We start from the raw sequence: 11,471 nt of genomic DNA, 5'->3' as shown, positions 1-11,471 counted from the left end.
TTCTTTAATAACAAATAGGTGTTATTTTAGACTGTATGTGTATCTAAAATAAGAAAAAGCACAAAATGAATCAGACTATTGTGTTAAGTAGGGGTGTTTTGCCTTTCGGGTCTACTCGTAGCGAGCGCGCCCTCAAGTGGGCAAGTTAGTTACGCGGTAACTTCATAAGTGGCTCCCGACCCGAAGCATCGAAGCGTGACCCGCTCACGGAAATCTCATTTTTTCCATTTCACATAATTAATTGAATTCTGAGGTATGTATCATACATCAAGGAATAATGCCTGGACTTGAAAGGACCGTTTACTACTAGAATGTTGCGCCCTTTCACCACTTTTTTTCATCATATATTTTTTAACCTCATTTTCTAATTTCTCTCCTCTCACTCATTGTCACTGTGTCAGTCATCAGGTCATTGTCACTGTCAGTCTCATTTCTAATTTAAAATGTTATCGTTTTGAGCATTTTTCTCGTACACAACTTTACGGGGGGGGGGGGGGTCGTTACTCTTAGTAACCTCCAGACTGGGACCATGAGTGCATAAAAACGTGCAAAATTACTACTGACATTTGTTTACTCACCATTCGGCTAATTAATGTCCACACAACACAAACATCAAAATGCTATAGTTGCAAGCATGTCTTCTGCGAAATTTGAGACCTGAAATCCAATTTTAAGGCCAGTTTTTGACAGTTCAAAAACCATCCAATGATCCACGTCATTCTCCATGCTTTAGAAATGGTGGTGTGATTCCCAAGGTATTCTGGGTAGGTGTAGGAAGAGCCTTGCAGCTTACTTGTTTTTTAATCGATGGCCAAATGAACATAGCGCCCGCGCCCTCTGTTAAAAAATGAAACATTCTGCATTCACTCAGATCAACAAGAGGCCACTGTTTTATCTACACGATGAAAATGTTTTAGCTGAGGAGTCTTTTTGCACAATGCATTGCAGTACACATCAACGTGATGTTTTGCGTTTGGATTTCGATAACTCCCTGCACAATTAGAATTAAACGCTGAATTTTTGGTGATGCAATGCTCACAACAGCAACTTTGCAGGGCAGAAGTTTTGGGGATTATTGAAGAAACTGTAGTGAGTAAGAAGCTTGCACATTTGATTCACACTGGTTTTATTATGCAGCACAAACTTTTGCACGATATGGATAACTTAAGTTTTGGGACTCTCATACACAGTATACTGCAGTATTGAGAGTCCCAAATTTTCGGACTATGTCTGTGCAGTTCTTATCATACACAATGATGTGGGCGACGATCGTGTAGTACTGTAAACTACACAATTACCCCCTACAGTGTAGGGGGTAATTGTGTAGTTTAGGACCCCCTTCCTATTAGTATAAATGTATACTTCCCTTCCTATTAATTAGTCTATATAGGCCTAGTTTATAAGAGAACGAAAATCCACTTTTTAGTTCTTGGACTCGCCTAGCTTGAGTAACTCCAGCTGACATGCTCATTCATGTGAATGAATATGAGCATGTCAGCTGGAGTTACTCAAGCTTGGACTTGCCTAAAATACAAATGTACTTGTGTGTTTTTTATTCCTGCTAAATAAAATGAAACCTACATGTATTAAAAATGAGCTTGAGTAACTCCAGCTGATAATATTCACAATGTGAATTAACATGTCAGCTGGAAATACTCAAGCCATGGAGCCAAGTGCAGGTCGCAAAAGTTGAAAAGAAGTTGAAAAGACAGAAATTTCAATTTTGTAATTAGCCAATACAGAAAGAACGTTGCATCATGACACTGTCGTGACTGTTCTCATCACGGCATCTCAGTGAAGGTCAGTCATTTACAAAAGAAGTTGAAAAGCCACGAATTTGAGACTGAGTGAGAAACATGTCCAATTTCCCGTCCGTCTCCTGACGATGACCAGAGCAGGCTAGTCAAAATGTTGAGACCAAAGAGAAGTTCTTTTAGAACTTAAAGCAGGACTGTTCGTATCAGAACAAAAACTACTTAGCGAAAGTTGATAATAAGCAGGACAAGAGTTTTCAGAACTAAATATCTTCTAAGCAGTAGTTATTACCACATGGTGTCACCGCAAACCGAAACGATATTTCCAATTTTGTTAGGAAATGCGACATTTTTCCCCTATTTATGTGTGTGTGTGTGTGGGAGGAGGGTAGACCCACTAATTTGGGCGCTAGAACTCCTTTTTTAGAAATTTGGATTAAGTTTGACTACATTGGTAGCATCCGAAATTCGAAAAAAAAAAATTCTAGCATCCCAATTAGCATGTCTAGGAGAAGGTGGAGAGGAAACAGGCAGAAGTGGATGGTGTAAAAAACAAATCCTTTAGGCCAAAACAAAAAAGTCTCCGGTTTCTGGTATGCGCGCGCGTCGCCGTAGCCATGCGCGTCGGCAAAATGAAAAGGTTTTTTTTTTCAATACAAGATGATGTCTCAAAACCGCCAAACTCACTGGTTTGACTGGAATCCTGCTGCTGCACAATTTTAACGTGTTTTTAGATGGGGTTATGATCGAGAATAAGCTTTATGTGGCCTCTCTGGACTCCCATATATTTGCACTAAGTTTAGTCGGGCACCATTTGCAGTCATCAGCCGACATTTGAAGCCAAAAAAAAAAAACAGGTAAAAAAACAAAAAGCCGGGTCGCCGCACCACTTTTGGGGCGAGCTCCATACCAGAAACCGGAGACTTTTTTTTTGGCCTTATACTTCTTCATTTTATGAGAAGGAGTTTTGCTTTTCTTCCCATTTGTAGAAATCGTCCGTGTCTGATGAGCAGCTTTTGATGATGTCAGACAAACGCAGTGACGTGGCGGCCCTCCTCCACAAATGGGCAACGACGGAGATGAACTTTGTGCCCCAGGGCCGGCACGTCAATGCTCCCATGCCAACACCGCAGGAACTGAGAGGGTGAGGAGGTGTCAGGGGAATTGGAGGCAGAAGTTGTGTCCAAGACATCACAAGCTAATGAAAAAGTCACCATGTAGTCTGCTGTCGCGTCACCAGCTATCGAAATAAATTGTGACAAAGACATGTCTCTGTCATTGTTAATCCCGTAGCTGTGACCTGACTTGACTTGTGATTTGACTTGTGATTTGACTTGTGATTTGACTTGTGATTTGACTTGTGATTTGACTTGTGATATGACTTGTGATTTGACTTGTGATTTGACTTGTGATTTGACTTGTGATTTGACTTGTGATTTGACTTGTGATATGACTTGTCATTTGACTTGTCATTTGACTTGTGATTTGACTTGTGATTTGACTTGTGATATGACTTGTGATTTGACTTGTCATTTGACTTGTGATTTGACTTGTGATATGACTTGTGATTTGACTTGTGATTTGACTTGTGATATGACTTGTGATTTGACTTGTGATTTGACTTGTGATTTGACTTGTGATTTGACTTGTGATGTGACTTGTGATGTGACTTGTGATGTGACTTGTGATGTGACTTGTGATTTGACTTGTTATGGATTTAAAAAGACTCGTCAGTTTGGTAAAGAGGTACTCATAATAAGCCAGTTCGGTACCTCGATGACGTACATGTAGCCCAGGTCAAAGGTCATTTGGGATTTAAATCGACAAAGTGATGATACTCGATGACATTACACGGACGCCCATGCTGCTTGTAATCAACACGCAAGCGTCGTGCGCCTTCGATGAGCATTTGATTATGCCGAATGACCCATGCCCCATATCATTGTGTGCATGCACCGAAAGTGGCTTTTAGATATTGCTGATGTGAAACTACGGTGCTTTTTACCAGTTCACGTCAGATGACGTGCATACATGCAAAGGTTTTGCAAAATTTGGTATGGATGACGGATATGCATGCAACAGACGAGGGCGGAAATATCTGTCAGTGACCCGCTCGCAGCGAGCGAGGCCGGAAATATCAGGGTGTGCTACCCGCAGATGACGGCCTGAACCCGTCTGGCATCGAGGTGCGTGAAAAACAATCCCGCACCTGGGTCCGGTCAATGGCAGAATTGGTCAAAACAAGATCGGTGAAGAAAACTATTCAGAAAACTGCAATCCAATTGTTAATTTACAACTTTCAGTGCACAACATAATTACCATGATCATTTGGGCATTACTACCATTCTGGCCTCTGGCACAAGCTCATCACTCGATATTTCAAAATTCACTACGGACCCTTAGGCCTATATTTTTGTTAATAGTCAGCCCTGTCAGTCGTAGCTGTTTCGCCTTTCTGTTTCGTCTTTCTCTTTTCTTCTGTTTGTAGCCATTTCGTTCCGTCTACGCGGTCCACTTCCAGGTTTGTTTTTAACGGTTTTGGTCTGCATGCATTTTGTACATTGAAACCTTGCCCTACTTGTTGAGTTTGCCTAATTTGCCCTTGGACTCGACTGACCACTGCTAATTGTTTTAGAATATCTACTGTTACATTGTAATCTCTTTCTCTCTTCGTTTTTTTGTAGGATTTGCAGAGGCGGTCTGCTTGATATCTGGGAGTTTGTGAATGCAAGGGTTCACTCGGCCCAAACGGCAAGGAAGGTCAAGGGAAACCTAGCACTGTATCCTTTGTCCATAGTTTAAATTAGATAAAACAAGACAAGTCGATTGGTGAATAAAACTGCTGCAAAGTACTTATTAGCCTATTTGAGTTATGGTAGACACAATTGACCTATCGCCATTTTTGAGTTAGCCACGCCCAATAAGACAACCCTATATGGAATTTTTGTAAGCTAAGTTTTGTTTGTCTCAGATTTTGAGCGTTCTGCATCCATTCGTATATCATGCAATTGGACAATATTTCACAAGCTGCGTTGACGCGATTCTAACGCGATTCTACCGCAATTGGTCAATAGGAGGGTGCTGTTTGATTTGTGTAAACTGTTTTGTACTTACCAGGACCAAATAGCGCCCTCGTATTGTGTCCACCGTATCTCAAATAGGCTAATAATGCAGTGCGCCACCAAGATCGACAAAACACGACCCATTTGAACGAGTGTCAGTAGACAACTTCAGCTAATTTGTATTGATTGGGGCATAGGTTCTGCGGCCTTACAAAAAAGCACCATATTGATAAAAAGAAAAGAAAAGGACAAACATACTCAAATCATACGCTTACGAAACTACTGGCCGGAAAAAACTAACAATCTAAAATGTCCTGCGCTGCGAATTTGTCAACCGTCTCCCACAATGCACTGGGAAAAATGAACTCTCCGTGGCAAACTCTTGGTGGCGCACTGCATTGCGAATCGCCTGAATTGACTGGATTGAGATTTAAGTGGACTGTGGCTTTTGCTGAAGATACGAGGCTACCTTGTATTATAGTGGTTTCAGACGATAGCCAAATTTCACTGAAAACCTCAGGCCACTTGTTCCTGAAGTAATTGAGGAAATTCTGGAATTCAACTTGACAATCCTAAAATTGGTCAATGTTTGACATTTTCAGCCTGGTAGAAGGCTCGGAAAATGCAGAACAGGATCCAGCTTGGCTTAGAGTGAGTCGACCAGACGAAATCACGGTCCGACATCAGACATTAATTAAATGACCATTAATGTGGACCTTATTGGTCTAAACCAATTGATTTACATCACCCCGACACAAAATTCCATCTTATGAATAGTTTAATTGCGGTACCCGCTGCTACATGTACATCAGATTCGAACCAGCCAACCGATCCCACAAGCTCGGTGGTCGAAAAATGGGACGTCTGCTCTAGAAAGCAGGAGGTCGTGGGTTTGAGTCCCACCGGAGCGATTTTCATTCGGGAGGTAACACACTGAGTATACAGTGTTTATACGTTGGTGAAGGGCAAAAACATAATATTGATTGACATCACCCCGATACAAAATTCCATCTTATGAATAATTCCATCTTATGAACAATTTTGTTATGTTAACTGGTGCATTTGAACCACATGTGATACTTCAATATTGCTGCATCATTATTTAATTGCTGCTTCATTATTGTGCTTGGCAATTATCGTCCAAGCAGTATTTTTGTCTAATTCCACTATTGGGTCACACATGTGACCTGTAACCAGCTTCAGGCTAATTTTACGATGATGGGTCAAACTGTCAAAACTTTCCTTGACAAATGGAAAACTTTCTCAGCCAAGCCCGGCACAGATCAGGGAGCGGGTATAAAGTGAAGTACAAAGGAGACACCAAGTACTCCCAGGAGAGGGCGGAGTTATTGGAGAGGCAGAGGGGGTTGCGGTCCCAGCTGGAGGGAACCAAGGCGGACGTCAAGCGCCTGGGCAAGGATCTGGGAAGACTGGAGTCTGAAATCTTATCTGCAGGTACGTGACACCTGTTTCTTACTGGCCTACCACAATGCTGTGCATTTTTAATTTGTTGAGTATTCAGTTGTTCAAACTTGGAATTGGTCAAACATTCAAATGTTTGAGTTGCGCTGATCAAGTTTGACATGGTCAACCTAACTAAGGCCAAGATCGGGCAAGGACCATTAGTCGACTAGTGGTTGAGTTGTGAAGTACCTTACACCTGCGCACTGATAGCAACGTGCGAACGTCTCTAGTCAAATGCTGGTCAAAATGTCATCGCAAAACTTCTGGATCCTGGCTCTCTGCTAGCGTTATGAATGCGCGCGGCTATTGGTTACCAGCGAAGCAACCAACCCCAGTAGGCTGGTTCCAAATAGTCGACTAGCGTAGTCAACCACCGTTGACTAGACAGAGTTTGGGCAAACGTTAGTTAACCATTGGTCAACTATAGTCCTTGCGCGAACTTGGCCCTGACTGCCAATTGGGAATTGCTTGCATCTGCACCTACGTCTATCGAAGATTGACAAAGAGCTTTATACAATGATGATGTTTGTCCATCGATGTTGATGATGACCACAACTTCAACTGCTGCTCAAGTGTGTCCGGAGGTGGCTGATGAGTCCTATTTGGGCGCGGAACTCTCTGCCACAGGTCTTGCATTTTGGGGCGGTGGGTGGCTGGGCTGACGTGCTGGCTGCTCTGGCTTTCCTTGCTGTGCGTTTGTTTACAGCTGCAGCTCTGTCACGCTGCTCGGCGAGCTCTGCTCCTCTCTTCGTCAGGCTGCGCCAAGGTGGTCTACAGATTTTAAGGAAGAAATTTCAGCGAATATTCCTCATGAAAGCCTCAAATTATCTGTGTAAAGTGGCTTTCAACAAAAGTGTGGCAAAGTTGACAAATTCAAAGCATGCAAATAAAAACAACCTCGTGGACCTTTTTAATCATCTCCTCAAGATCCCTCACTTTTTTTTCGAATATTTGAATTGAAAACAATTGTATTTGGGCATTCAATGGATGATCGAATATTCAAATATTCGTATATTCATCAAATTCGGTGAAGGGCAAAACCTAATTTGATTTATATCACCCCGGCGCAAGAATTCCATCTTATGATAGTTTATGCGGTACCCGCTGCTATGCACATCAGATTCGAACCGGCCAACCGATCCCGTTAGCTCGGTGGTCGAGTGGTAAGACATCTGCACTAGAAAGCAGGAGGTCGTGGGTTCGAGTCCCACCCGAGTGATTTTTTTCCAACTTTCACTCGGGAGGTAACACACTGAGTATACAGTGTTTAAAAACGTCGGTGAAGGGCAAAACCTAATATTGATTTACATCATCCTGATGCAAATTCAATCCTATGACCAGTAGATGTATTTATGTACATGTAGAGCAACAGAAGTGTTGTAGTTGCAAGAGGTGAATAAAGTCGAGTCTGTTACGAGTAATTTAGAAAGTCCGAGTAAGTTCAAGTAAATCCGGAAACGAGTGACAGGGATGATGAACAGGAACCAAAAAAAATATGCCTTTGTCGTTGTTCATTTTCTTCTGACTTAATCGGGACAGGGTGACTTGTGATTGACTCGTGAGAACTAGTGAAGATTTAGAGTTGTGATGGAATACAACAAAACCAGAATAGATATGAAAGCGTCGGTGAAGGGCAAAACCTAATTTGATTTATACCACCCGGCGCAAGAATTCCTTCGTATATTCAATTTTTTTCGGTTTATTCAGCACAGCCCTAGCATAACAGAGTTATGTCAAACAAAATTTTTCCGAAGTTTAGAATTCAATTTGACGTTTAAAACAAGGAACGACACTGTGAAAAATCGTGGCTGTTGACATACAGCCATTCAAAATGACTTCACAGTCTAGTCAATGGAAAATTAGTATACAAATAATGAATGTTTGTGAATGCAATGGTAAGAATAATTTCATGAGGTGACAGATGAAATGTTCCAGAGGCGAGAGGCGAAGCCGAGTGGAATGGAACATTTCATCTGTCACCGAATGAAATTATTCTTTCCATCGCACGAACGTGAAACATTCATTATTTGTTTTATATCTTTACACCTGAAAAAAATCATTGTCATCTGATTGGTTGACTTTTAATAGCCACTTTATCCAGGTTAAAAACTGTTTAACTATTTATATTAATGCAAACTGTTCAACAGGTTGAGAACAATCATATTGAATTTATCTCAATTTAAAACAGCGCCACCACCAGCAGCAGTGACACCGTGCAATGGAAGTTCCATTCAGCGTGCAATAGAACTTCCATTGCACTGTGCGCTGCGCGCCACGCGCGCGCAGTGGGTTGGTACGATTAATTCAATGACAAGTGATCAACGATCCACCGATCAGATGACGGGGATTTATTCAGGTGTTGTATGTACATAATGGTCACCCGTCTGAAACCAGTCCTTTTTGGGGTCGACTCAAGTCGCTCTAAAAATATTTTGGTTTGGGTGCAACTCTTAAATGCCTGTCTGAAATGAGGGTTAGAAAAATCAACTTATTTTGTTGTCTTTAAAACTTGCGAACACTGTCCCCTTTGTAAGGATAGTGCTTGATTTGGTAATGAACTTACAGTTTTGCTCATTGTTTTTTCCTTTTTTTTTATGTTGTATTTTTTCACAGAACAAGAGTACCAGACGTCCTGTTCTGAGATATCAGACCTCCAGCACAAGCAGACGTTGCTGGGGGCGCATTCTGCCGAGTGCAAGGCTAACACGGCCAGATACGAGGAGTACACAAAACGCATAGCGGGAAAGCTGAACCGCTACAAAGAACTGAAAAGGTAACCAAAAAAAGTGCACCAGACTTTTCCACCTGATGCACTTTGTAGCATCTGGCAGGGTTAGAGATAGAGGAGTTCCAGTATTTGTAATAATACGATTGAGAGGGCACTACTGAACAAGTTTTGTTTGTGTGTGTGTGTGTTATCAGATGCAGCCTAAATTTGACAATTTTGCCTTTTCAAGCCAAGGGTGTCTTTTCAAGCCTTTTCAGGCAATCATCTTAAGAAATTATTGTTTTGTTTAAATTGAAACACAAAGTTTGTACATCTTTCACATCCCTAAATTCATGCTAAGCATTTTTCTAAAAGTTCTTCTGATTTTTCTAAAAGTTCTTCTTCTTGTTTTTTTGATTGTTTGTGGGTTTTTTCTTTTCCAATAGTGGGCACGGCCAGTCATTGTTGTTCAGCAAGCAAGGATCATCACAAACCAACGGCACATCCTCACCAGGGCTGGAGTCTGCATGCACGGTAAGGTTTGGGCAAATGTCACAACATTTTAACCCATTCACTGCCAGAGAGGAACATTTTCTGCTTGAGAAGTTTTCGGTAGAGTTTTACACTTTGAGATCCACAGTTGTGACAATGAAGGCGTCATTCTTGAGGAGAATGCTCGCGCAGGCGTTCCTTCCGTGCTCCTTATTTTTTTTCTAAGGAGCGTATAAAACAGCACTGCAAAAAAATCCAAGAGAGGACTTTTCAAATTTGAAGTGAAACACAATCAGATATGATGAGGACTAGGATTTGAAATAATGTACAAATCTCAAATTTATTCCGCCACGAAAAATGCAATGGCACCACAATTTTGTAAGTATTTGTTAGTATAGTGGTGGGATTTAAATCCAGATTTTTTTTAATTCGGTTTGAATTTCACTATCCGGTTTCAAATTTGGATACCGAATATTCGAAACCAACCTTAAAATTAAGTGTTCAATTGTTTTGTGACAACAGGCTAAAGAAAACAACTGGAACATCCCCAAATTTGCTCCATGGTCTCTGATTGTAACTGCATTCACTTGCTTTTTTGTAAAGTCCAAATAGGCAGTAAATCCTGCAAACTATACCCAGTCATTGGGAGGGCATTTCATGCGGCACCTCACCCGTCACTTTTTGTTGGTATGACTGTGAGCTGGATGGGAACTTCCGATGAAATCAGATAACGTTATTTGGTTTGAAAACAATTAGGATAACTGGATTTTGAAATCTCCGATTCCACCCACCACTATTTTCCTTCTTTTTCCTTAGAAAGTTGTTCGTGAGTCGAGCTCAGAGGTTGCATCGTTCCTCAATCAGCTACTGAAGGGGGACTTCGGCTCGGACTCCAAAGCTTTGTGAGTTGTTGGTCTTTTCACCAACCGTTTGCTTGCACCACACATTGGGAAGTTGATAACAGTGTAGCCAACCAGAACAACTACCAGGAGAGCATACTGGATGGAATGATACATTAGTGTATAAAAAAATTGAGTTAAAATTCTTTAAAAGCTCTTATCTACGAGCGTATCATGTACTTTTTTTTTAACTTATACATGCTTTTGGGTAATTCCACAGTTACATTTTCGTAACGTGAGTAACCGATTTTGTGCGTCTTGTTTATCATACATAATACATTTTTCTGGATGTCATTTTTGGTGCTTAGGTAGGTCTACCATGGGGCGAACAGTTATTAAACCTTTTCAGTAAGGTAATTACAGCCCAAGGAAACTCAAAAGTACATCAAAAATGTAACGTGAGTAACCGTGGAATTGCCCTTTTGATTTTTTTAATCACTTGTTTTCCACTGATTTAAATTGTTAGTTGAAACAATGATTTAAATCAAACAACCCTGCATGCCAATCTATGGGCTAAAAATGGCACCCACTGGAGAAGATGAGCCTAAATATGGGCTCAATGAATAAAATGCCACCCACTACAATAGACGAGCCAAGATTTCGGGCTCAAAATTAATCGCATACTGAAAAATTTTAATCTGTTAAAGATGTTTATTTTCGTACCCAAGTGTCAATACCTCTTATCACCTCTCAGGACCGAGAAACAGAACAGGATATGGGCGAGCATCGAGCATGTGCTGGCAGATCACCCAGCTGATCAAGTTGTCCGATCACTGGCCGTCATCGGCGAGGAATCCGCCCTGTCGCTACGACAGACCACAAACAACATCGACCTGAAGAAAGATGCTGAGCAGCTGAGGTCTGTATCTTTTCATTGGCCTCATTGCTACAATGCTGTAGTAGAGAGTCCATCACAAGTCCAGTCACAAGTTCGGTCACAAGTAAATCTCTTATCAGTTCACAAGTCCTGTCACAAGTAACAGGGTGTGATCAAGAACTGAGGAGTACAATTCGTCACCGTTTTCACAAACTGACACGCACGCGCTGTGTGCTTTCTGTTTGTGAAAACTGCGTAATCAATAATTTTGGTTTC

General features: G+C 41.4%; 1 protein-coding gene across 3 annotated transcripts in view; it reads left to right on the top strand.

Moving 5' to 3' along the window:
• Window positions 1-130: 130 nt before the first annotated feature.
• Window positions 131-11,471, top strand: part of LOC119735613 (HAUS augmin-like complex subunit 5) — a 35,962-nt gene continuing 24,621 nt past the window's right edge. For all 3 annotated transcript variants that reach the window (XM_038209385.1, XM_038209386.1, XM_038209383.1), the window contains exons 1-8: window positions 131-253; window positions 2,744-2,898; window positions 4,439-4,534; window positions 6,084-6,271; window positions 8,894-9,053; window positions 9,434-9,521; window positions 10,296-10,381; window positions 11,073-11,237. In XM_038209385.1, the coding sequence (XP_038065313.1) occupies window positions 2,774-2,898; window positions 4,439-4,534; window positions 6,084-6,271; window positions 8,894-9,053; window positions 9,434-9,521; window positions 10,296-10,381; window positions 11,073-11,237 (908 nt within the window). In that variant the 5' untranslated portion in view covers window positions 131-253; window positions 2,744-2,773. The remainder of the gene's footprint in view (window positions 254-2,743; window positions 2,899-4,438; window positions 4,535-6,083; window positions 6,272-8,893; window positions 9,054-9,433; window positions 9,522-10,295; window positions 10,382-11,072; window positions 11,238-11,471) is intronic.

Source organism: Patiria miniata, unplaced genomic scaffold (assembly GCF_015706575.1).
Source record: "Patiria miniata isolate m_02_andy unplaced genomic scaffold, ASM1570657v1 HiC_scaffold_29, whole genome shotgun sequence".
NCBI lineage: Eukaryota > Metazoa > Echinodermata > Asteroidea > Valvatida > Asterinidae > Patiria > Patiria miniata.
Note: the sequence above shows the minus strand (reverse complement) of the source record. Positions and strands in the feature narration are given on the sequence as shown.